Here is a 27,545-nt window from a genome sequence, read left to right on the forward strand (position 1 = left end):
GGCAGCGACGTTAGCCAATGGAATAGCTGGTTTCGCAGACAAGAGGCGGGTCTTAATTCACCGGTTTCGATCGGATGTCGTCTCCTTCAGACCGGATGGTGTTTGTGTAGAGGAAGTTTTGTTTTGCGAGTTTTCCGTCCGTCTCGACTGACTGGGCATTTAGTTAATGCGTTTAAAAAAAACACGAAATGGTATCAGTGTGAATTGCATTGCCGGCAACCGCTTAAGTGTTCAAGGAAGAGAAAAAAGCCCGAGCTGTTTGAAGTGGCGGTTCTCTACACTTCAGAGTAACCCGAGAGCACCTTCCTGCTAAGCTAACGATACCTAGCTAGTTAGCGCGGCTAGCGTTAGGCTCCGGTTTGCGTTGAGTTGAAGGGGCTCTCCGAGCTAACGAAGCCATGGGGAACCGGGGCATGGAAGACCTGATTCCCCTGATCAACAAGCTTCAAGACGCGTTCAGCTCCATTGGCCAGAGTTGCAATTTGGACCTTCCTCAGATTGCTGTGGTCGGTGGACAGAGCGCCGGGAAAAGCTCAGTGTTGGAAAATTTTGTTGGCAGGTATGTTAACGTTACGTGATTGTGGTTAATTAATTAGCATTGACAATCATCGAATGGCTCACAACGTTTCTCGTGTAGTCTACTATTCTCAAAACTGTGTTTTTAATTGTGCAGCAGGTGCGATTTGCTATAACTTGCAGTTGGGCGTAAAGCTAGGCTAACGTTAGCTGACGTTGCCCTGGTAGTATGTTACGTCAATATTAACTTTTGCACTGAAACTGCCGGGAAGTTGTGAAGTGGATGAGTTCAACAACTTGCCGTACAAATCCCCTTTTACGTGGCAAATCAGTGGGCCAATGAAAAACGTAAATTTATGACGTTTTGTCTACTTAGGTCTCAAGGGCAGATTGTTGTAGTTTTAACGACAATATTCAAACGATGGTGGGTGCAGAAGTTGTATAAAACGTGTATTTTGCTCCAGTGGGCTCTCAGGATGTTCATTCGATCATTGTCAATACTTATACTCAATATTCAGGCTCTCTGAAACCATCAATACATGTATTTCTTACCTGACACCCAGACATTTTGAACATGACAAACTAATCCTTTCATAAAGAACGACATCAAGTAATGTTTGTCTTTTAAAATATAACACTTCATTTTCAGTAAATCACTGTCCACATTATCTAGTTTTGCCTTCCCTATATTCAGCCTTCGCTCTCAATGGGAACTTTTTCCTGTGGCTTCATTTATGATTTCATGCCACACCCTGAAAGTCCTAAGGTTTTGCATTAATTGTTACCTGGTCTGTTTGGTGGGAGCTTCATTGCAACTATTTGTTTATCGATGTGGGAGTACAAACTTTCCATTATTGCCATTATTATTGGGACGGTCAGCGTAAGTGAAGCAGTGGTGGCAGAGCAAGCCATCTCCTTTTCTTAGGGATATTAATATTTTAAACTTAATTCATATCCAGTGGGTGTTTTATAATGCACTGATTTTGACCTCAGTGTGTTTTGTTGAAATTCTGTCAAACAGCAAAAGCTCACATCTGTAGCAGACACAACTTCCCTCATCATCTTCCTCTTTTGTTACTGTTTTCGGTGAAACTTTAGAAATTAAGGAAATGCGCTTGGTGTCTGTCCATTCTCTGTGGTGTGAAGGTTAAGCGTCACTGGCTGCTACTCAACTGGTCGGTCCTTTCATCCTCAACAGGTTGGTGCTGTTGTCCTCTCCCACATCAGCAGTGAGTGAGATCACTCTACAGATAAAAAAAAAACTAAACAAGCTTGCTCTAAAGCAGCTTGTTTAGCAGGTTTCCACCCCATTGACATACTCTCAGAGTGTGTGTAACCCAACCCAGACAGGGATCGCACAAATACATGCAGGCCAGACAGCAGAAAGGAGGAAGTACATTGGCTGTTAAGATTGCATGCAGACAAGCCTTTGGTTATAAACAAACTGGCGAGAGCAAGTCATAACTGCTCCCAGGTGAATACGCACGAAGATTAAACTACTACTCTCAGTGCACATTAACTCAGATGAGTGGGACTATGCACGATGAGAGCACTTGAGAAAAATCTGCTGTAATTAACAAGAGATATTTCATGGTGACCTTAATTTCCCTGCCTGCACAGGACCCCAACTTTCTGCCTGCTGATAGGACTAACACACACCTAGTTACACAAGCACTTTGCACACTTGGACATGCTCATCCTCTTATGACGTGGTGCACTTTAGTGTTTGCCATCTTTTTATCCACACAATATAACGTACAGCAGCTACTGTGTATGCCCGTTACTGCTGTGCAGGTGAACTCGTGGGCTGACATGGTGGAACAGTAGAAGTTTAACCAATAGCTACACAGTCGAGTTTACAACCTGGAAGCACTTGGGAGGTGCTGTATATCACTATAGTGACGGGCGTGTTAATGTACAGGTGACTCACTGTTGATCTAACTGCATATTTCAGCTCATGTGCAGTCAATAGCTAATCCCGATACCATGTTGCTCACAACTATTGATGTTTTTAGTGTTGTATGATGATTGATTTGCAAATTCTATGTGGTGACAACCATCTTTGGCAATGAGCACCGACTTGCTGCCACTGGCTGTCATAATGGTTGCTCTGTGGTTTCTCCAGCGGCTCATGTCTTTTTCTTTCGTGAGGTGTATGTTGTGTGTAAAAGGCTGGCTTTATCTGTATGTCCCCAGGCATGAAAATAATCCCTCCTTTTCTTTCTGTGGCACCCACAACAATAGAAAGGGAGTCACTTAGTGCTGAGAAGAGACCACTTTCAGACTGATTGAGATGCAGAGCATAAAAGTTCCCCTTTTCTGTCTCCTGCCTTAAATCCATGCTGTTGTCATGATCAGATGGACTAAGGGGAAGCTCGACAATATTTGCTGTGTCGTTACTGACTCTCGGTTGTCATAGTCCTGATTTTTAGCCGAGGCAAATCAGGTGGAATTGAGATCGCTCGCTGTCTGTGTGGCCTATCTTGTTGATGTGGTTTTGGGCCAGAGTTCCCTCCAAGTTTGTTAGTGGAGACCACAACACTTTGGCTGGCTGGTCTGCATATTTGCCGGGCAAAAGCTAATCAAATCACTCCAGCTCAACAGCCTTGTGTATTTGTGAATGTTTCCGTAGGGGCGTGTGTGTTTACATGTTATTACTTTACCTTTGCATCAAGGCAACCTAATGAGGGATCTTACATTTGACTGACACATTGAATGCACTCTAAATACGCTATATACACTCATATCAGTTAAATTCTGGTAAAAAATCTCACAGCAGATGCCGGTGTGCGTAATAACAATCATAGGAGGCTATGATGGCTACATTCCATTCAGATAGGTCAGTGCCATGGCCCTGATATTGTGCATGCTGCTTCACTGTCATCCCTTACTGACAACTGAATGGAGCAGTCATGTATATGCAAACACTGTCTATTTTATGTTTAATTTCACTAGTTTAACTTTTCAGTGTTTATTTACTGACTTGTCTACAGTTGGATGCACGCGTCATTGCATCACAATTAACTCTGTTTAGAGATAATCATCAGGACCGTGTCTCAGTATGTGTCTGTGTTACAATGTCTTTGTCCCAGGAGGGAGTAAAGACGTCCTATCTTTCACAGCAAGCTGGTCTGGGTGGAGGTTGTTATCAGATGTCTGTCAAGTAAACTACTGAGAAACCAGGAGCTTTTAAAGCGTTTCAACAGTCGTCTTCTAATGCTGTACTAGGTCTTTATTAAAACTGTGGTATCTCCATAAAGAATTAAATGTGGCAGCTTTGCTCTAAATCCGTGCGACATTTGCCATTAAGGGTGGGTAAAAATATTAATATGGCAATATATTGCGATACTTTGCCGCCAATACAATATCGATTTTTCAACTCCAAAAATATTGATAAAAAAAAAAAAGATTCATGTTTAGAGGCGTTGTGAATGCAGTACTTTATCCTTTTTCATTTTATTTTCAATATTTATTCCAGTGAATTTCATGGGAATTAAATAACATGGAGAGGCTGTTTTGAATTAAATAGTTTTGACTAAATTTGTCCTCTGATCAATATCATCTGATGTACATATACAGGTACTTGTGTTTTTGTGATATCGTGATACGTATCGTATCGTGAGGTTCTTGCCAATACTCACCCCTATTTGCCATAGACCCTGTTGGCATCATTTAAACCTGTTTGATAAGTGGTAGATTAAATCTGTGTTAAATGTATTGCTCGCATCTCTATTTGAAGCAGCAGACTTACTCCAGGTTGGTGGCGGCGTGGATATATATACAGTATTCAGATTTTGTATCTGCTTGTAGCACAGTGGGCATCCCTGTGAAGAAGAAGCAAAGACAGCCAAGTGGCAGACACAAAAGGGATTTTCCACTAAGCAGTTGGATTTCGGTAGTGCTTGAAAGGGATTTGCGTCCGAGAGATGCTTCTTGGTACCCACAGTGACAGAATGTGGTGCAGGAATGCGGCTAGCCATAATTATATGTCCGTTGCCACACCAGAGACCCATGGTATAAGTACCACCAAACCACAAACCAGTTTTTGGGTAATTCGCCCGCCCGTGAGAGCGTATTGTGACCTCAGAGTTTCACACACCGGTTTCCAAACTTGAAAACAAGCCCTGTCCTTCCTCCATAGGAAAAGGAGAATCAGCTGTGGGCTGTGGCTCCTCAGAGTTGCTCTGCCAGTTTTTAAGAGGCAGAGAAACTGTTGGGGCCTCCAGGCAGGGGAAGGGGAGCTCTCCCGGTCTCTCCCTGCCCTACTCTCTCTTGCTTTTGCTTTCTCTTGTGGTAGAGGGAGGGGAGGCTCATAGACTGCTGCTCTTTGCTCAGCCATCCATAATGCATGAAGTGATACACAATCTGCTCAACCTCGTTTATCATTTACAGCGCATCAATAATAGAATCATGGCCTCTTGCTTCATTTCAATATGCCATTTACCTAATTCTGTCTATGAAGACTGACAACTTCAACTCTACACTTGTGTTGTCTTCTCAGAAGGGCATGTGTGAATAAACAATTTATTTGTGTGTGTGTTTTTCACATAAACCTTATTTATGCTTTATTTTATTACTATGAATTTTTGACCAGTGGCCACTTGTTGAGCCAATGAGACGTTTGACTGCTGAAAATCCAGAGAGGTTCATTAGAACATTAACAGAAGAGGTCATTTTTGCTGTCACCTCTCAGCAGCTTCTTGCTGCCATTCTCCATTGTCCAGTCTGTTAATTATATCCCTTTTCTGCTTTATTCGTTATCTCCCTCCCTCCCATGCTCCCTTTCCTCATCCAGGGCTTTCTATACTGTCCGCCATGTGAACAAATGCCTGCATGCTCCACATTATGTGGATGACACAGCACCAGTGCTGAACCACAGATCTGTGGGTTTTTGCTGATGTAAGGAACATCCAGAATGTTCCCCACTGTTTCACCACAGGACTACAGCCTGGTAATAGCAGGCAGTAGGTAGTATGGCAGCGACTCGCTCGTCTCCTGTCCTGTGGCTGACATATTGCTCACGGTCTGAGGTCAGCAGGCAAGCTGAGCACCGCCATAGTCCACCCAGGCCTGTAGGTTTGGCAGTAGGGAGGACAAGGGAGAATGTGGGTTAGTGACACACTCTGCTATAATTGTTCCAGAGCTGGTGCTGGTGATCACCACCAGATGTAGTGTGATTGCAGAGCAAGGATTGGGAGTGCAGTGCAGAAGACTGGGTGGAAGAGATTCTTCTGAGGGCTGACTATGCAACTCTGGTCATGACTCATGTAGTCAAACCTTCAGATACACTGACACTTTATGGGGAACAAACAAGCGAGAAAGTCCTCATTGTTTCCTTCTGGTTGGTGTCTCAGTAATGCACTGGTGCACCAATAGCATTTGCCCATACTGTCTATGGTCATTTCATGCATTGAGAAACACAGTACCTTGGGTAATAGTGGCAAGGCACTAGCAACACATTACCTTGGGTAATAGTGGCAAGGCACTATTAGGTAATGTGTTGCACAAAGCAAAAGTATTCATCTCCCTTCTCTTCCCTCAATTGTGTTAAATATCAACCTGGAATCTTCATGGATTTTATGTAATGGACTTTGTATGGCAGTGTTAGATTTATGGTAAAATGAATACCACACAGTAAAAGTGTATTAAAATATTTGTTTTCAATTATAATATGATGCTGCATGGCTTAATGAATAATAATGCATCATATTTTAATTGTAATATTTTATTAGTCAAATCCAAATCTGCTACACAACCAGTGCATTTATTTGTCAAGTGAATGTAGTACTACAATGTTTTCCTCTGATGTAGAAGTGTAGGATTTTACAGTTCAGTTGCATATTTTTAAGTGCTTTTGGGGGATACAATGAGTAAGAATAATAACATCATAATAAATCTATAGCTGCTTGGGACCCCAGTCAGTTGCCTTGCCTTACTGTAAAGTTTGCACCCTGAAGTCTTTTTTTCCTCCATGATCCAAAGTGTATTTCACTGGTGTTTCTGGGCGTGAGTTGTGAGATGTAGCTATGTCATGGCATGTATATTGCTGAGGACCCAAGGGAGTGCAGGGTGAATGTGTTTGTATGAGAAAAGCTATAAGGGGCAACGCCACAGGCCAAGCATCCAGCCCTTTCTGAGCAGGCATGTTTTCAACGGGCACAGCACGAGTTGAACTAATTATGCGACTTCTGAAGGTGATTGGTTGCACCAGATCTCAGGTGAATATTTGTTCAAGCCACTGTAAGTAGCGTGATGGAAGCTTGTATTTGAGTGAGTGTGTGTGAGAACAAAGTCACGTCTCAGGCCCGAGGCTAGTGTGGTTAAGGCGTTATCGTAAGCAATCTATCTTTTATTGACACAGCCTTTGCTCACGCAAAAGCTAACAATGGCCGGCTTAAACCATGGCCCTTGCCTGTCCTTTAAATAGGCACTAAAATCGAACAGCGGGGAACAAGTTCATTAATCAAAAACGTAACATTATAAAATCTCAACTACAAAGGTTAAATCCATCCTAAAACTGGATTTATGTTTAGCTGTTCTGTTGATTTTGCCGAGTAAAGTCAGTTTTTTACAAACTTAAATGACTTTCTTATCAAATTGGAAATTACTGTTTCCAGGTCATTTTTATAGACACATTTTGTTTATAATAAAACACCTGAAAGTGAACATCATGACATTCGTTAAATCACTTCTTCTTTGCCCTGTTTTCAGTTGGCAAACCTGCTCGTCATCACTGCTAACATCTGGTAAAGAGTGGGGCAGACAGCAGTCGGACCCAATCATTATGTCATTAAACATAAAACATGTTAATGACAACACTTGTGCTATATGGTCAACAATTAGGCATGTGATCATAGAGGAAATTGGAAACGGTCGGTTACACATGGGTTCAGTGTCCTGCTCTCTCTGACCACCTATTCTTTTTTTTTTTAATGCAGCCAAATTCACAATATAGTTGTTGTCATTACTTACTGAATATGAGTATGAAATAGTTATTTAATCGCAGCCCATAAACAACATTAACCAGCGATGTTGCTACAACAAAATACTTATTTAATGATGGGGTACATCGCCTGACTAAATCAAGATAAATCTTAGTCCATGGCATAAATTGAACTGGCTTAATGTGGACATAGTAGGTAAAGTTGCCAGTATACCCCGTACAGATGATGGAGCTGTTCCATTATTCACTTTCTGTGGAGCAGCTCTGGGGTCTGTCCTTAGATGACATTATCATTTCAGTCTCTTAAGTTCCGCATAAGGAGAGACTGGTTCAAATTCATAGCATAAAAGTGAACTGAAGTGTAGAATATTGTCCGTATAACATCTGTGAAATCTATTTTAGGGTACGTTTTCCCCTCACAGTGGGAGTGGGTGTGAATGAATCGATCTCTTAAGCACTAATGATGAGAGAAAATTACTTTGTCACATTTGATTTGTTGTGAGACAAGTTGGAAGCGTGAAATTTCCCCACGCGTCCATCAATTTATCAGAGGCCATACTGCGAGGAAATGGACATTGAGTGTGATGAATAATTGATGGTTCTTTCTCCCTTTCTGTTGCTCTGTCTCTCACGGTCCTTATCCACCCCTATTTCATCAAACATGCCCCCCTCCTGGTTTGATTCTCCTCCTTTTCATCCTGTCTACTGTCTGTGTTTCTGTTTCTTACACTTGTCTGTCTCTTTCTCCCTCAGGGACTTTCTTCCACGTGGATCAGGCATTGTTACCCGCAGACCTCTCATTTTGCAGCTGGTCAACAATAAAGCAGGTGAGTGCACCAGTCCTGTGCCACATCCCCATCTCCTTTCATCGCTGCCCTGCACATGGCCTCCCCGTCACAGTGCCTCAAGCTAAGCTCACTGTCTGCTATTCGCTGCCTCCATCTCTTTTGATTTAATATTCTCTTTTTGTCTCTCTTCCCTGCCCTGTCTTTCTCTCTGCCCCCCACCCCCCACCATTGCCTTGTGTATGTCACTTTCCCCCATGTGTGTGTAGAATATGCTGAATTCCTGCACTGCAAAGGGAAGAAGTTTGTGGATTTTGATGAAGTGCGGTCGGAAATTGAGGCAGAGACGGAAAGGATAACGGGCGCCAACAAAGGCATCTCTCCCATTCCAATTAACCTGAGGGTCTACTCCCCTAACGGTAATGGACACTCTAAGTCTTATTAACACCTTTTTGCTCATTGGCTTATGTAAAGTACATTTGCATGTTTATATGACGACATTTACTGTGCTACTATATGAATTTGTCAACAAATTGACCAGATTTTCAACATACTGAGGTAGCTATCCTTTTCAATATCTCTGGTTGTAGATATTATCAAATAAATATAGCGAAGTATCTTGATGTGTCTGGTATTTGATTAACTTGACAATACATAAAAAAAACACATTCCCATCCGTTTATTTAATCTATAAATTGCGTCTCTGTTTGAGTTTTTAATTGTGCAATGTTTTTTTTTACTCCATTTCTGGATGGTTGTCAAAAACAGTTCCTTTCTTCTCCTTGTGGGAGCTGTCGTGGGAAATTCCTCGTCGTCAACTGACATTTTCATGTTTATTTCTTTCATTAAATGTAACACTTGTAAGTAGTAAAATCTCAGAGGGCGCGTATGTTTTTATGAAGTAAAAAAACAAATTAGACTTATGTCTGCCCACTCGGATGTCTCGTATACAAGATGAAAGCTTCCCCTACCACCAAAGACACCCATTTAAACATTAGATTGCTGCTTATGTTGTTTCGTGTTTTTGATTCAAAGGGAGAATGAAGTTGACACACATGCATAAAAAACACACTGTATTCATCTTGCCGTGTAAAGAACATATAAAGAACAACATGAAAAAGCTGTGCGTTTTCTCAATACAGACAAAATACCTCACCTCACCTCCGCTGATTTGTCATTGTTATAACTTGTGTCCATGTGACTCAGTGCTGAACCTGACCCTGATCGACCTTCCGGGAATGACTAAGGTTGCTGTCGGAGACCAGCCCGTAGACATCGAGCACCAGATCAGAGACATGCTGATGCAGTTCATCACCAAGGAGAGCTGTCTGATCTTGGCCGTCACCCCTGCCAACACTGACCTGGCCAACTCGGACGCTCTGAAGATCGCCAAGGAGGTGGACCCACAGGGTAAGCGTGTAGCTCTCTCTCAGAAGTCCAAAAGCAGGCCTGGATGCATACGTTTTCCGTAGTTTGTCAACATTTCAGGAGCACATTTCAAATTTGGCACCAACATCCACTTGGAGGATGAACTGATTTGATTTGAATGGACAAATAGCAATGTGCCTTGACCATAGAACACTATCTCAGCAATGCATGGAGGGAATTTCATTAGATCTGATACAAACATGCACGTGGACTCAAAGATGAACTGATGAGAATTTGGATGTGAAAGGTCAAGGTCACAAAACACATTTTTGGCCATAAATTAATATGCTAATTAGGCCAATTTCACTTTAATGTGAGATAACATGATATAGATGACATTTTGTACAGATGTGGATGCAAACTGCAACTTGACTGGTTAGTAAATGTATATAACAATGAACCAAAAAATAACATTTATCGATTACCTCTTATTAATCTGCTACTTCTATCTGGTCTGTATTTCTTTATCTGCAAAATTGTATTTGCTGCGTCTTAAACATGCCTCTGCTAGGAAAGGTCATCAGTCATTTCCCTCTTGTAATGTTGCACAGGTATGCGTACCATTGGTGTTATAACAAAACTGGACCTGATGGATGAAGGGACGGATGCAAAGGACATCTTAGAAAATAAACTCCTGCCACTGCGTAGAGGTGAGGATTATACATGCATTCACGGAAAATCACAACCACTTTATTTTGGATTGTAGAATGATGTATTTGTTTTGTTGCGTGCAGGCTACATTGGCGTGGTGAACCGCAGTCAGAAAGACATTGATGGGAAGAAGGACATTCGCGCTGCTCTGGCTGCAGAGAGGAAGTTCTTCCTGTCCCACCCCGGCTACAGACATATAGCAGAACGTATGGGCACCCCACATCTACAAAAGGCACTCAACCAGGTCTGCTCTCAGTTTTTTGATTTTTAATTGTGACTTCTTCCCTACCATGCCTTGAATACTCTAAAATAACTACTACTACCTCTGTCTGTCTCTAGCAATTGACCAACCACATCAGGGACACTCTACCTGGTCTGCGCAGTAAGCTGCAGAGTCAGCTTCTCTCCCTGGAGAAGGAGGTAGAGGAGTACAAGAACTTCCGTCCAGATGACCCAACACGCAAGACCAAGGCCTTGTTGCAGTGAGTGTATCTGAATATTCCCGTTTTTATGCAGCATACATTACAAGAGACAGCTTGAGGAACATGTAATTTGTGCGCTGCACCTTACATGCACAGGGTTTCTGCACCTGAGAGCAGAAATTATGAAGCTCTGAAAATGTTTGCTGTTTGACTGTGTATCATATATCATTTATCCAGCACTTTATTTAACATTATAGTATTCATATTGAGCCTCAGGGTTGTGACATTAACATTAATCACCTTGCATAACTTGCTGAGCAGTTAACCTCCTAATGAAGCTAAAACAAATGGAAGTTAACTGTGCTGAAACATCTCGGTACAGTACAAATTAAATTACATTAAAGTCACTACGAGCAACTTGTAGCCCCAAAAGCAGTATTACATTGAGTCTGTTTCATAACCAATTAAAAGTTTCTTTCAGTTACTTTAAAGAACAGAACTGTGCAGTGCATCTCCAGGAAAAGCTCAAGCTGTAAGGAAATCATTAACACCAGCCATATTTCTTTTGTGCTTGACTCTTGTCAGGATGGTGCAGCAGTTTGGTGTGGACTTTGAGAAGCGCATTGAGGGCTCTGGGGACCAAGTGGACACCAATGAGCTGTCGGGTGGCGCCAAGATCAACCGCATCTTCCATGAACGCTTCCCCTTTGAACTGGTCAAGGTCAGTGTGCAGTGAAAGCTGTGATGGGTATTATTATTATAGTGTTGTCTTCACGAAGATTGAAGCATTGTATGCTTTATTGAAGTATCACGTATGTATTTTCTTCATCTCCCAGATTGTGTTTGACGAAAAGGAGCTAAGGCGAGAAATCAGCCATGCAATCAAGAATGTCCATGGTGTCAGGCAAGTTGAGCGGAAACAAAAACCACAGGGCTCAAAAAACACCTGTGTACTGTTTTTATACAAAAAAAACTCCTGTATCCACATGCTTTGTTTTTGTCTTTCTTCATAAAGGTGTTATTATGATTGAAGTTTTATTATCAAGGCTTGCCATCACAGACTAACAGTTCCAATTCAAAGGAAAAGGTGTTTTCTGCTGTATGTGAAATGTATTTCCTCTGTTCTTCCAATCCCCGTATCTCCCCACTGCAGCACCACCCACTCCTTTTCAGTTTCTGGCTGCTGAGGCATTCAATTATTATGAGGTTTTTTTTGTTACATGTATCTTAGTCCCCTGCTGCACTAATGTTGTCATGTGTTCTCCACTGATAGTGTCCTGTCTGTCACATCTCATTTGTGATCCTGTGCTTTATTACATTTACACCTTCTTTGGTGCTTTATCCCCCCGTTGAGGCTGCCAGTATACATAATTTCTTTGTCCGTGTTCATAACTTCAGATCCCTTCAGTCACCAAATCATCTGTCTATTCATCTGTTTTGTTGGCCCACATGTCTGTTAACTGTCCCATCTGTGTGTCGCTGTGCCTCTGTCTCTCTGTACATCCTCAGAACGGGGCTGTTCACTCCAGACCTGGCGTTTGAGGCCATCGTGAAAAAGCAGATCGTTAAGCTGAAAACGCCCTGTCTCAAATGTATCGATCTGGTCATTCAGGAGCTCATCAACACAGTCAGGCAGTGCACCAACAAGGTACTGCAGGTGTCCAGCATCTCCCGACCCAGCCAAGACATGGGGCTGGGGCAACCATGGGTGTGGCGGAGGGCACGCTGACGCAGAACATTAGCAGATACCTACAATATCTGTTCAGTTCCTGTATAATCTATAAAAAAAATTCTGTGCGATTTTGCCCTCAGTCCAGCCCATCCCGTTAAGCCCCGTGTGCAGGCAGCGCTGTCGTGTTGTGGAGTGTTGTGACGGGTGACGTGTCGTCGTGGATATGAGATGTTTCAGGGACTCGAACTGTAACCTGAGCATCTCTGGTCTCCTGGACAAGCTGCAGGTCTCATGGCTCAGTACACATAGCCAGCAAAATATGGGGAAGGTCCGTAATTTGGCCTTGAGTTGGAGGTGACATGTCACTCTCTATCATATTGACCTAGTTTGAGAGCAACTGGCTTGTCAGGGAAGAGGATGTGGAAGACCTGTGGCTTGTCCTTTTCCACTGCCTGATTTGTCTGTCAACATCTAGAAACGACTAACTGAACAAAAACTCTTTTTCTTTCTTCTTTTTCCTGGCTGTCCTCTTTTTCTATTTCCTTCATTTCTGCCTATCCCTTTCTCTCTCTCTCTCTCTCTCTCTACCGCCACAACAACATGCAATCTGACCCCATGACCTTTCAGAACGGGGCTCTTCACCCCTGACCTGGCTTTTGAGGCTATAGTCAAAAAGCAGATCCTCAAACTCAAAGAGCCCAGCCTCAAATGTGTGGACCTTGTGGTGTCCGAGCTCACCGCACTCGTCATGAAGTGTGCCGTTAAGGTAACCAGGGACACAACCGATGGGATGATGGCACGAAAGCAGAAGGGATAACCCTTGGAGATGCACCGATCGCAAACCGGTCTGTTGCCAGCTGATCAGCCATGGCCGGCGACTTGCCGATCAGTCTTGTATATCAGATTGTAATAGCCAGTCAGATTTACACAGGTGCCACATGATGGTTTTACACCATGCACTCAGTGGCACAATTATGGTGGATCGCCATAAAAAAACACTCACAATGAGTTGATCATGGTGAATTTCCATTATCGGGATAAATGTAAATATTGTCATTGAGTGACTTAGTAGAGAAGTGACAAATACAGCCTGATTTTAAAAATACAGGATACAGAAAATGCATTTTTTTTTAAATGTACTTATCCCTAATTTATGCCAGGAGAATGTATGATGGTTATTTTGATAAATAATCATCAGTGATTTAGAAATGAGGAAGTGGGTTATGGCCTCACTGTCTGGTAAGAGATGACATCATTTTACTGTAACGCAACCTTTATATCCAAGAAAAGACACTCATGCAATCTCAAAATATTCAAAATCTAATACAATATCTAGTTCCATATGGCTATATCTATGTATCCATATATTGCCCGGCCCTAATTTGCTGGCAGTTTTAGAGAAAATGTGTGTGTTTTATTGTGAACATACAATTGAATAAAAATTTCCATTCAAGAAAAGCTGCAAAAAAAATGTTGTATGCTTATACTTCCGTAGGAAAGAATCTGAATCGGCAGGTCAGGCTTTTAAAAATTTTGGCCAAGAAAGCTGCAATCGGTGCTTCTCTAATTCCCCTCTAAATGTCTACCTCTGTCACTCCAGTGAAAGTGGTCCCATCGCCACCCTTACCATCTGTGCCCAACGCTTCCAATGTGTGTATTTTACCATCCCCACTCTCTTCCCACCTGGAAGTCTCCATACCATTCAGATTGAGCACTGATCACCTCTGGAATTTCAAGCACAACTTAACATTTCTGTCAGCCAGCTCCCACACGCTGTTAGATCTCAGCATCGGCTCATTTAAGCATTTCCCCTTCCACATGTCCTCCCTCTCCTTCTGTGCAAGACCCTGGTCTGTCAGTCTGGGCAGAGCAGAGCCCAGCTACACTCCCTCACTGACCCACAATGCAGACTGTGCCAATATGTGCTGAACCAGATGGAAAGGGAGTGATGTGAGGGGGGGGGGGGGGGGGGTTAGGAGTAGCTTGAAAATAGCGTTTCCATAGTAACGGTGCTCCACTGCCATCTTGTGGGCAGAGAAAGACACTGCTTATTATGAAATTATTCAACATACACCATAAACCCAGCCATCCTTCCCCTCTGTCTCTGGGGTTTACCTCTGCCTCTCCCCATTCTGTGACCTTCCCTTTTCATCCAGTCTTCACTAGTTATAATACCGTCCATCAGCTGGAGATGATTGTTGTTATACATTTGGAAAATGATCTGTTTGTTTAAAATATAAAAAAAATAGTAAAAACAATTGCATGGTTAATGCATTTGCAAAGTTGTAGCATCACCAAATTGATTGTTAATATGTGAAGTCATCCCTGGCTGATACAATACTTTTATCACGTTGTAGAACAGACAGTCACTGTGTATTTAAATGTGTCTGTTATTTATGTGTGTGTGTGTTTGTGGTGATTTGGATATATGTGACACTGAAATGTCACTTGACTTCCTCTTTCCCTTTTCTTTGTTCTCTACTTATTCTCACTTCTCATTCCTGTTTCTCTCTGATACTTACTATTGGTAAGTCTTACTAAGCTCAAGCTCACATGTAAGTGCTAGTGTGTGTGCGTGCGCATGTCTCCGTTCAGTGCTGCAGCTGTGTGTTTTGTTGCTTTTTTCAGCTCAATTCCTACCCGAGACTGAGAGAGGAGACTGAGAGGATTGTCACCACTCACGTCAGGGAAAGAGAAGGGAAGACCAAGGACCAGGTGAGTTGCTAGGATGATGAGTAATTACACTCTCACGCACACCAAGTGCACTCAAGCCAGCCATTGATGCTTTTTTTTCATGTGCCAAAAAAATTGTTCTGCTTTTTCTGAGGAATACTTTAATCAAATTAGTTCAAACAAAAAACAAGTTTATTTTTCTATTTGCCTGTACTCGAGAAAACATGATTAATCAACCAAAGATGCCTGAGTATTTCCCAACAGTTTTCCTCTTGTTTTGATGAAGCATTATTATAATTCGATCACAACTAACCACCATTCTACCGCATGGTGTAAAATCCGTTATGATTTGTTCTGTTTGCTTACATTGTTAGTCAGTGTTGCCTCGATTGTCAAGGATTTCCTTTAATCAGCATCAGAATTATCCTGTGATGCATACGTGACAGAACTGGAGTTTTCAGAACTTCAAATTAAAAAGATCACTCAGTGACTTTACTCTTGTCTGGGTGGAGAAGCCTTGGAAATGACGTTAAGTCAATTAAAAACAAGACTAGTTTTAGGTTTTCATTGCAGCTCCGTCAGGCAGGAAGTGAAGAGAGGCAGGCTGAATTAATTTATAAACTGAAACTTGTGAGTAAATTATAAACTCGTCTCAACCACATCCGCAATTTGCAGCACTGATGAATCGGGTTGAATGTAGCTGTAAATATATCTAGCGTTAGATTTTATCTCTCTCGGTTGTTTTAATTCAGTTCAAGTGTGAAGTGTGAAGTATCAGAAGTGAGGCCCGTCGTTCCCTCTTCTGTGCCTTCTGTAAGTGGTGTTTAATTGAGACCTCTCAATCCTAATCATGATTTTCTGCCTCTAATAAAGGTTCTGCTGCTGATTGACATTGAGCTGTCCTACATCAACACCAATCATGAGGACTTCATAGGCTTTGCTAAGTATGTACCCCCCCCCCCCACCACCACTTTTTCTAGCCCGACTTACAGCTTGTTGCCAGTTTTCTGGGCTGCACTTGTGACTCTGGAGATTTACAAAGGAAAAGACCTGTCGTCCTGTAACTCAACCGCCAATACATCTGGAACCCAGCTTAGGTTTCAGCAACTTAACAGAATCGCCACCACATCACTGCCACCGAATCAAAGTGTTGCTTGTAATTAGCGACATGTTGTAAACTGCGGTTCCTCAGTGTGATGTGTGTGCCAATTAGTGATCCAGCCACACCAGAGCATGTGTCTCCCTGTGGGGGAAGTGGATGCCACAATCATCAAGGTCACATTAGTTCCTCCCCCCCCCCCCCTGCATGCAACAAAACTACTCCCACACTCCAAACAAACCAATGAAGCATGCTGGATTGCGCGACAGATAAACTTCCTGCCTGCTGCAGGCTGTTTGTCTGTCACTGTAAAGAATGCTTATCTACCAATGGACAGAGCAGCGATGACATTTTACTGCATTCGCTTGTAGCTGCTGTTGTGCACAACTCATTTGCACACTGCAAAGCAGTCACTGTTTTGTTTTTTTGTGGTGAATCTCTAAATGATTAAGAGTTGGCGGTTGAACTCACGTAGTCCCGGAGTGTAGTGGTTACAGTAGCATGTAGTTGACTGGAGCTTGCCTCCTCTGTGTGGGTCGTGCTGTTGAATGAGTAACAAAGCAAGCCCCCCCGTGCGTGCGTGTGTGTGTGTGTGAGTGTGTGTGTGTGAGGGTTCATGCCTCTGCATGGCAAGATTTCTGTTATGTATCGGAGGTCGGCTAGGACTGTTTAACGGTTCTCATGACGTCACTTTCAGTCTTGACTACAGAAGGCTGGATGATGGTAGCCCCCCAGGGTACGGCAACAACAGGTGGGCTGACAGAAAGGATGTAGGGTTGTGTGTGTGTGAGAGACGGTTTGACCCCCCCATGTTGTTGAAATTCCTCCACAAGCCACTGTATGTGTGCAGTAGTGTGTGTATATAGATATATATGTACCATATATGCATCAAAACGTGAATTTGCAGTAAAACCAGACAGTTGATTTACACAAGAGTGTCGGACATATGAAACTTAATATAATTTAGGTTGAGAATGAAATTGACACACGGATAATTAGTTTTAAAGAGCTAGTCTTTTGTCTGGTGTCATTTATGTTATTATTGTTTTTGTCTGTCTTTGTGTAATGACAGCGCCCAGCAGAGGAACACAGCTGCAAACAAGAAGAGGGCCATACCCAACCAGGTACGTTTTATCACTCAGCTCTGACCTTTCAACCATCTCACATTTAATCTTCCTCGACAAATCGTTTGCCATTGCCAGCCTATTAGTCAACCACATGAATATACTGTATTTCCCTACAGCAGTGATTTAGCCCATAGCCGCTAATCTATCTCCACCCATCTAACTGTTAATGATACCTCCCCCTGTAAATAATTGTTGATTTCTAATCCTCATATTGAAATGGTTTTCTCCATAATGTCTTTTCCCACAGATTTGTAGTGCTTGTACTTCTCCTTAAATATTTTAAACAGACTGATATGAAGCAAAGTATGTTGAATTTCAGCGTGTGTTTGTAAAACCCTGAGACCTGATTATAATACTGCTAATCAGCATTGGAGAGTGTGGTTTTCAGTGAGGGGAGAGTTGCCTTAATGAACTTAAAGAAGACTCAGCTTCCCTGCTTTTCTGAAAGGAGCATTTGTTTCCATGGCTATTAATTAATTGCTGTTTGCATGTTGACCCAGGCATGATATTCTACAGCGAAGCACCAATTAATCACAGAATACAGTTGGTTTGTTATTTTCCCCATTAACCCACAAGCATCTTTTTGTATTGAAATTCAGAGTGTGCATGGACCTCACGCCTATCAACTGAGCAGCAGATATGACATAACCAAATTGTGGTTGACTTGAAGTAATTCTAATTGCATGTAACTCTCTTGCTCTCTCTCTCCCTCCTGCCTCTTTTCATCTGTCTCTCTCTCTGGTTGTCTCATGGATTGTTGCTTTCTCTTTCCTCCTGTTTTTGCTCCCTCTTTTTTCAACCATTCTCTGAACTGTCCTTCCCTACGGTCTCTTTCTTCTTGATACCCCCCTCTCTCCTTCCAACTCTACCCTCTCTACCCTTTTCCCTCAACTCTCATCCTCCCCTCTTCTCTGTCCCTCATCTTTGCTTGCTTGCTTTCTCCTTTTGCTTTGGTTTTTTCACTGCATCCCTTTGCTTTAATTCCCCCTCCCCTTCCCATACTGCAGGGTGAGATTCTGGTAAGTACCCCAAAGATTTAAACCGCACCGTGCCAGGGGGCAGCAAGGGTAGGCCATGCAGAGGTACTGAGGCCATCACACAGGTCAGCCAGAGTGGTTAGGGTGGAAAAGACAGAATGCTGTCATATAACAGAATAAACCGTTCCCTGCAAATACAGGAGTTGATACCTCACCATAATGAGTTGTTCTACCCCTCTGCAGCTTGACGGACTTGGAGAGGTCCACGAGGAGAAGGTAGAGTCTCCAGAACGATCAAATTGATCTCAATTACAATTCTAGCATTAGCAGGCGGTTACCAGTAATTTGGGACTGACTTGTACAACAATAACACATGACAATGTGTAATTCTTGGTCTCATTTTAATAAGACAGTAATTGTCTTTAATTGCGCACATCTGGGTTGCTACTAACAGTTTTTCTCCACCAAATATATTTGAAACCAGACTTGCATTTTTTTTTTAATCCCACAAAAGATTTTGGCACTTTGCAATACTGTGTTCTCTTTAAAAAATAAAAAGAGATAGAGAGAGAACGTGGGAATCTTCCACCACTGACCCTGGACTGGCATCAGTTCTCATGTTTTTTGGTTTTATACCTCTGCTGCCTCATGCGTTGTGAGTGAAACGTTTGCCTTGTGAGAATCATCCGAAACGTCTCTGGGGACTAAACGGGGAGGGAACGGGCAGCGATTTAAATTGGCCACACTAAACGTTTTGATTCTTTAAAATTGTCTTTGCTTTCATGGTCTAGAGATTTTTCCTACTGAAAGTACCTACATATCCAAAATCCCAGCAGTCTCCAAGCCTCTAATTATTATTTCTGGATTCCGAGCTGATCAAGATGGTCTGTTATTTTGTGTGGTGACGCGTCATAGCTTTGGGATGTATTCCAATGATTTAATGAAAACATTCCTTGCGAGGATCTATTTATTTTCATAACCAGCTAACTTAAATTGGCATGTTTCGTTCTAATATTTTTTTTTCTCCTCCTTGGAGTTGATCTCACATTCAATCATACATCTGTAATTAAGCGCAACACACAGACAAATAATGCATCTCATCTTTGACACCCTCACATCTTGTTGTTTTCTTAATGTCAACTTGGTTATAATATTTCCAAATGACTTTTATCAGAGATTTAAATTTTACGTTTTTTTTCCCACTAAGGCAAACTCCCAAGTTTAGCCTCTATGCACGAGCCTCCTTTCCCATGTTTATGTTGGCAAACTAATGAACCTTTTCTCCGATGACTCCATTTATCTGCTGGATGGAGAGGGAGATGCAGAAGAGAGGTCTAGAGCACACTTTGAAATGCACATTCCCACTTGGCTTTACTTGGCATGAGAGCACACTTTTCACAGATATTAGTTTAGTTTTTTATATTAGTTTCCCCCATTGTACATGAAATATGGGGAAAACTGCGAGACATGGTAGCTAAGAAGCCTCCTCCAAAATGCATGGCTTATTTATCCTCAGTGATTCACTCAACTCAGCCTCTCAGTCTGATATATCTCCTCCCTCTCCATCTCTCCACTTTAGATTTTAACATCCACCTCTATGAACTCCAATAGATCAGCTGTTGCTACTCCCTTTTCCTCCGTTACCCCTGTCTTTTGCACTCACTAACTCCCATCCTTTGCTCAACGGTTGTATATCCACGACCAGCTAACAGCACTCACCCTGTTTTTTTGTAAAAAGAAAAAAAATAACCTAGCTAAGCTAGCTTTTACTGACCTGCTGACACTGACATACCTCCGTCGACCTTTGTTCTTTGACTCTGTGTTGAGGTGAGCATAGTCCACCATCTGGTCCTGTTTGTTTGTATAAGGATTTGTTTATTATCTGGTGTAAAAGAGGACAACAGGGACTTTTTGTTTAAGCTATAAGTATTTCTGTGCATGTAATACTGTCCTTTACTCCATGCTTGCTGTTCAATAAGTTTCACAGAAAATCCATACTCCTATGTCGTAGTGCATATTTAGGTAATATTTGAATCATAGATACCAAAATGTTGAATATTAATATAAAAAGTGCAGGTAAGCAGGTACATTTTTATTCATGTCACTTATGGGTCCCTCGTTTCACATAAGCCTGATTGACAAAGCTGTTTTCCTCCATCCTCTTGGTACCCCTCTCTCCCTACCATCCTCCCACATCTTCTCCCCGCTGTGCAGGTGATCAGGAAAGGCTGGCTAACCCTCAATATCAGCATCATGAAGGGCGGCTCCAAGGAGTACTGGTTTGTCCTGACTGCGGAGTCACTGTCCTGGTACAAAGATGAGGAGGTGAGAGCAATTTCTGTTTTAATGCTGTATTCCACCGGACACTTACGGTAGCTACGATAAGTTTAAAGATACACGCAGCACAAGTGGAGGTTTGGTGTCTTCACCCACGGTGGCTGGAGGTGTGTGCGTCCCAACCCAGCCTAACCAATGTGCAGACTACTGTTCAGCTGTAGCCTGATGAACAGGTAGTCTGAACACTGGGCAGGCGGGGGGGTGAGGAGGACTCTGATTGGAGGAAGGACCCAGAGGTCATCGCGGCTGCAGGTCGCTACCCTAGGACAGTAGGACAGAGGGCACATAGAGCAAACATTACCCCGGTGAAACAATTGCACGTATGAAAAAAGCCACGTCCATGGAAAAGATATATCAGGACCCACATCGCCACAATACTTTTTTATCATATTAAACATCTCATTCAAATGGAGCTTAATAAGAAAAATCTTCTTTTTTTTTTAAACTTTCAACCAATTCAAGCAAATAAATCCAGACACGGTTGGACTGCATTCCCTCTTAGCTAAATAACTACAGTATGTGCACACTCGGCAAACTCTGCTCTACACTTTATTTATATTGAAGAGCTTTCCAAATGTTGTGTTCAAGGACTTTAGTAAGAGTATCTTTCAGTGCATGAATAAAGTTGTCCTGATCTGAACTCAAATTATGTAGTTTCACTAGACATTGATATTACACTTAATTTAAAAGACTGATTGAACATTTGTCTACAATATTAAAAATGCAACCAGCGTACTTGCTTTACTCACCGCTTGATATTTTTCCAGAGGCCTCAGTCAAATCATTCTTCCAGGGAAGTAAAAAGACCACGTAAAAGTTAGTTCTGCTAAAAGTCCAGTCCAGTCCAGTAGCCTCATCGTGTCCAAACACCAACTGAAACGCTGCATTTTCATGTCAGTCGCCTTTTGCGAAAAAGCAAAGAGAAAGGAGGAGGATGGCGGAGGCAAACTGACGTGGCAGGCGGACTGAAATGTTCCAGCCGGGATCTGACTTTGGAATTTGCAGGAAATCGTACTGGGTTACGGGGGCCGGGGGGGGGGGGGGGGGGTTGTGTGTGTGCATGTGTGTAGACGCTAGTCCACATGAGTCCGCCTATGTCTTTTTGTTTTTGGGTATTTTGTTATATCTGTGTGAGGGCATGATTTTATACATAAGCATATCCCATGATATGTGTTTGTTCAGGCATGTGTATCTTTGTTTGTTTGTTTGTGTGTGTGTGTGTATGTGTATGTGTGTGCGCGCCTGTGTGTGCTCGCGGTGGGGGCGGGGGATTGTGTAGAACAGTGAGTGATGTAACCGTTGGACCTGCACTGCTCTCTCTGTTAGTGCAGACATAAATGCTTCCAGATGTCTCGGCTCAGCCGCGAAAGCTGGCACCCCATCCCCCCAGAACTCCCTCACGCTCCTCCTTCCTCTTCTCCTGCTCCTCCTCCTCCTCCTCTCCCCTATCATGCATATCTCCATCTCACCAGCCTGGTGGTGGTCCACACCAGAGGAAACACATTCCATCATGTCTAGTAATTAGTGGAAAGCTTTTTACATCTCCATGACCACATTATATAACATTTTTAACAGCTCACTTTTTGAAGAACTACCTTTTTTTTTCTGTTGTATATTCCAGGTTTTATTTGTGCTCTAAATACACATTTTTTTCTGTCTGCCTCATGCTAGGAGAAAGAAAAGAAATATATGCTGCCCCTGGATAACCTGAAGCTGAGAGATGTGGAGAAAGGCTTTATGTCCACAAAGCACACCTTCGGAATCTTCAACACCGAACAGAGGTCGGGTTTATGATGCTGTAAACGTGTACCTTACCTTTTGTGTGAAAATACACCAACGTTCAGAAGTTTCGGATCGCCAAAAAAGGCTTGATCTGTTACAATAAGAGGGCTGAGAGGACTAATGAATGGGTTTGGAAAAATTCATGTTTTGTACACATCACTGTACAATGGTTCGATCCAACTGATAGCCTAAATGCAAGCACAGTTGCGTTCCGTAATGAAAGTGGATAAAAAAAAAAAAAAATCTAAACCGAAGGGTATTTGAAGAAAAATGGTTCCACCAGTATTCTCCCCCCCTGGCATGTAACACTGGAGACATCGACTATTTCAAATGTAAATAACACATTTAGTGTCTAAGTTGTACTGTTATTCTCTATTAATATAAAGAAAATAAAAACATCAATGTCACAGGTGACACCAAACCTTTTGAACGGCAGTGTGTGTCCTGTACCGTATATCTACCGGCTCAGACTCACACTCACAAGCACTGTGTTTGTCTTGTGTTTATCTGTACAGGAACGTGTACAAGGATCTTCGCCAAGTAGAACTGGCCTGTGATTCTCAAGAGGATGTGGACAGTTGGAAAGCGTCCTTCCTCAGGGCAGGAGTTTATCCGGAGAAGGACCAGGTATGGGAGTGGGTGGCTTCTGTTTCTGTAAATTAGGAAAATTACATTGGTCATTAATTAATTCATGTGTTTCTCTGTGTTAGCTTTGGAGACTACTGCAAAGAGCACTCTGAAGATGTATTTATACTTCATCTTTGCTGTGTGTGTTGTTGTCAGACGGAGAATGAAGAGGCTGCCCCTGCGGACACGTTCTCCATGGATCCTCAGTTGGAGCGGCAGGTGGAAACCATCCGCAACCTGGTGGATTCGTACATCGGCATCATCAACAAATCCACCAGAGACCTCGTGCCCAAGACCATCATGCATCTCATGATCAACAGTGTGAGTCCAACAGTCCTCGGCAGCAGATGCCAAGCTGTTAGCGGGCTGAATAAAAGACATTATCTGAGTCTATTACCTGAACACCGTGTGCTGTATTTCACTGGTGGGTAATTTACAGAGAAGTCTACTGAGCTATGACCACCACTTTAAGATGAAGCCCGGCACAGGTGGAGAGCTAGTTGCTTAGTAAGAGTATCCTCCCACACTGAAGGCTGTGTGCTATTATGAATGCTGGCAGTAGCAGATCTCACACAAACAATGTAAGTGTGAACATCTCCTTTTGCAGTGCTCAGCATGGCCCAAAGAGTGCATATTATAATTCTACACGGTGCTCATCCTACGTGTTAAGTGCATTTTTGTACACATTATGTAAACCTCGATGTATTTAAGGAGGTAATATGCAAAATACAGTATATGCTGACAGTTATGTTGCCATTTTCCAGCAAATGTATCATCCTAGTTTACTGTATTCCTTATAAAAGAAATCAAGGCACCTTTATAAAGCAGCGATCTGAACTGAGATCAGATAAAGTGCTTTTTAATTAGGCCTCAGTGTCATTGCACCATAGAGCCGTGCAGAGCAGCGTTTCGTTTTCTTGTTCCTTTTAGTAGCACCAGTGGTCGTGTATTTCATGTTCACAGAAGGTCATAAACTTGAAGACACTAATTAACAGGATTTATGGTGCATACTCAGAGTGACTTGTCCACTGTCCATTTATTAGGGTTTTATTATTGTGGTGAGCTCACTTGATGGCTTCCAGAAACTACACACACATTATATCAACACTTTCTGTCTTCTGAGCAGCTCCTTTTCCATGGTTTTCAAATATTCTGTGAGGAAGCAAAAATCAATACATTGTGTTTGTCTCTCTCCCTTCTTAGCCACAGTCTTTCACTTCTGATCATTTGACTTTTGGCTACTGCTGTAGAAACCCTTAGAAATGTGTTTTAATACTATTTACGTCTATTCAGGCAAAGGATTTCATCCACTCAGAGCTGCTGGCGTACCTCTACTCATCTGGGGACCAGAACAGCCTCATGGAGGAATCGGCCGACCAGGCTCAGCGTAGGGACGAGTTGTTGCGCATGTACCATGCACTCAAGGAGGCGCTGCTCATTATCGGCGACATCACCACCAGTACCATCTCCACCCCGGTGCCGCCGCCCATAAATGACGGCTGGATCCAAGATGCCAGGTGAGATGAGTAAAGTCTTGTGCGTCAAACTAGATGAGGGCTAACCAGCATTTAGTTGAGCTGCAGCCGTAATTGATGATTATTAGAATGTGGATTTAATTTAATCATATCCGCTCTTAGCCCAACCCCTCAGCGCAGGCCACCTCCTGCAGCCGCCCCGGGCCCCAACCGCCCGCCTGCCGTTCGGGGCCCGACACCGGGACCACCCATGAACCCTTCCCCTGCCTTTGGAGCTCCACTCAACCCCTCTCCTGCCTTCGGCGCGCCACCAATCCCCTCTCGCCCGGGCCCACCCATCAACGCTTTCAACAGCCACCAGGATCCCTTCAGCGCACCCCCACAGATCCCCTCCCGGCCAGCCCGTGTCCCACCCGGTGTACCCAGGTACAACTTTCAGTAATGATGCCATTACCAATTACTTATGTTATGTTATGCAATTTTTGTTTCATTTTGCTGCATTTCTAACTTTATGTCACTAATCATCCTCCTCCTTTCAAGAGTCCCAGGCGTGGTTTGTCATAGCTCAAGCTCATCAGTAATCCCGCCATATTTAATATTATTCCCCGGCATTCATTTTCTTTTTTTCTCACTCACACTCCCTCTGTCCTCCCCTTCCCTCTTTTCTCTCTGTCGGGTTGTTCTGGTTTCTCTACTGTCTCACGCCTTGTTCTGTATCTTCTCTCCCCGTTGCAGCCGAAGACCCCCCGGCGCTCCTTCTCATCGTCCCACCATTATCCGCCCTGCTGAGCCCTCCCTGCTAGACTAGACCCGTGGCCAAGTGTGTGCGTTTGTGTGTGGGTGTGTGTATTCTGCACACTTGAGGCCAGGGGGCGGGGGCTCTAGGGGAGGGGCTGACTGATAGCGGTGCATATTCTGCATCATCCAGCCATATTCATATGTGTCTTCAAGCAATGTAATAAGCTGCTAATACCATCTTCATCAGTGCACATGAACGGCAGAAAGCCCTTAACCACTTGAATATTACATTTGACTGCTGTGGAAATTGTGTAATACAAAATAAAACCCAGCTGATCTGTGGGTATAATTTAGCTTCTATCGGTAGGAAATGATGTATCAAATTTAGTTTGAGAGCTTTTTAAATTATAATAACTGGTTTATTTCTTTGGACAAGGTTCCCATCAGAAGCTCGTTAAATAACTTATTAATCGTTGCAGGCTGGTTCTCCTCCCCCCCTTCCTCCACCTTTTTAGATTGGCCAAGATGCCCAAGTCGAGGCGTCGGTGTAATATAAACATTTAACCTGTTTATCTTTTAATGGGTTTTCATTTCCTAACTGATTCATACTGGAAAAACAGGAGTTTTTCTTACTATCACTGTTGTTATTTTTGGTGGTGTCAATTACATTTTTTTTTTTTTTTTTGTTATTTTGAGTGATTTTGTTCTTTTTAATGACCATCATAAATGTAGCTTTAAAAATGTAATCGCATTAAAACACAGAGGGCAAGGTTGCATCAGACTGAGAGTAGCTTCAGCCCCCCCTCCTCCCACATGAAAAGATGTCAGCCAGATTGACCATAATAATCCAAGCACTTCTAGCCATGTAGCCTTACAACAACTCACTCATAACAGAGGATTTTACAGTTTACCGTTACCAGAACACTATGCACAAAAACCCCGGCAGAGGGAGAGGGACAGGCTGAAGGACGTCTGCACTTTGTGAGATGCTTTCTCTCCGGTAATTCTGAGTTTTTAAAGCCTTGAATTATAATTCCCTTTAGTCTCCATTGAACCCCAATGAGACCTTCGGCCTTCAGGTAGACTTCCTGGATTAACTGATTCATATAGAGAAGAGCACGAAGTACGGTTTCCTCTTGGAGAGGATAGGACTTGGTGACGCGGTGGGGCGTGTTGTAGACGAGGGTGTATAAAGATGGTATTACACGTTTTGGAGTTGGCACATCTCTTTCAGGGCTTAGTTGTCTCTAGGACTTTTATCATTGCTATCAGTTCTGCTTCCGTGTATTAAATATATTGTATATAGCTGGCCTATACCGGGGACTTAGCACTTGTATCTCATTTAATCGCAAGTTGAAAGATTTGATGACAAAAACATTGATTCTAATCAAAGCCCAACATCTTAACATGCAGCTGTAGACGTCATATTAGAGGAAGCACTAACTGCCATTTCATAGATTAGCCATGGACGTAGGGGAAAAAAAGAGATTGGTCATCTCCTGATACATTATTTATAATCAGGGCATTCGTCATTTCTTTTGATGTTTTTGTTGCGATTGTATCAGCTCTGTGCAACTCGGCTCCCCCCTGGACTTTTATGTGGGGTTTTGCCACAGGGATTAGCTGTCTAAATGTGTTGTATGTTGGGACGGCACCTGGGGACTGGACATCGTCTACACAGCTATGATGATTTCGTATTGAATGGTTGCTCTTCGAGGATATTTGACCATTTAAAACCAATTTAGGGGGGAAAACTGGTCAAGCGAGGAGTAACATTGGGCCTCTGGGATGTTTTGTATTTTAGATTTGATCAGTAGTGGTTGTGAGCAGCAGGTGGTGGGAGTTGTGGTGTATTTGAAGGCACACTCAGTCCAGAGAAGCTGACTCAACTGTTCTCAGCACAGAGGATGGGAATTTAATTAGCCAACCTGACAAGGCAAACAAACTAAAGAATCGAAAACTGTCCCAAACAGGCTCTCGAGACTGAGTGTGCTTTTTCTTCCCCTGTATTTCTCCACAGGTCGGGCTTTCAGTGACAGGATTATAATAAGCTCATGTGTTATGTAATAAACAGCTTGGAGTCTTTATATTGAAGACCCTTCACATGAAAGCTTCCACAAACCCCCGGTACACAAAAAAATGTTTATTTGAGAAAAACGTCTTGGCCAAAGTTTGTTGAAGCTCCCCCGTGCCTGTCACATGAGCCCGCCTTGGAGAAAGCAGACTGTAATGCCCTGTATAACATTAGGTTGTGGTCATACTGCCTTTCTTCCTAATGGTTGTGCCCTGCCTC

At 42.8% G+C, this 27,545-nt stretch overlaps 1 protein-coding gene and 1 long non-coding RNA gene across 4 annotated transcripts; one reads left to right on the forward strand and one right to left on the reverse strand.

The window, feature by feature from the left end:
* Positions 1–86: 86 nt before the first annotated feature.
* On the forward strand, positions 87–26,831 carry dnm2a (dynamin 2a). Of its 3 annotated transcripts, none has more exons than XM_084037336.1 (21): positions 87–559; positions 8,213–8,286; positions 8,514–8,663; positions 9,451–9,654; positions 10,224–10,322; positions 10,407–10,567; positions 10,663–10,805; positions 11,331–11,466; positions 11,582–11,649; positions 12,255–12,393; positions 15,046–15,132; positions 15,964–16,034; positions 17,262–17,313; positions 18,537–18,569; positions 20,508–20,618; positions 22,302–22,411; positions 22,928–23,039; positions 23,196–23,360; positions 24,333–24,556; positions 24,677–24,940; positions 25,250–26,831. In XM_084037336.1, the coding sequence occupies exons 1-21, from the start codon at positions 399–401 to the stop codon at positions 25,320–25,322; spliced, it is 2,637 nt and encodes an 878-aa protein (XP_083893462.1). In that variant the 5' UTR covers positions 87–398; the 3' UTR covers positions 25,323–26,831. The 3 variants fall into 3 exon arrangements, with proteins under 3 accessions (XP_083893462.1, XP_083893463.1, XP_083893464.1); XM_084037337.1 differs by lacking the exon at positions 18,537–18,569 and adding an exon at positions 18,324–18,335 and having other exon boundaries at positions 88–559; XM_084037338.1 differs by lacking the exon at positions 18,537–18,569 and having other exon boundaries at positions 88–559.
* Positions 18,842–21,643, reverse strand: LOC311031186. Its single transcript, XR_014599049.1, has 2 exons — positions 20,723–21,643; positions 18,842–20,669 (listed from the first exon to the last, which is right to left on the reverse strand). It is a non-coding gene; the product is annotated as an uncharacterized lncRNA (long non-coding RNA).
* Positions 26,832–27,545: the final 714 nt, after the last annotated feature.

Source organism: Eutrigla gurnardus (genome assembly GCF_963514095.1).
Source record: "Eutrigla gurnardus genome assembly, chromosome: 20".
Classification (NCBI taxonomy): Eukaryota; Metazoa; Chordata; class Actinopteri; order Perciformes; family Triglidae; genus Eutrigla; species Eutrigla gurnardus.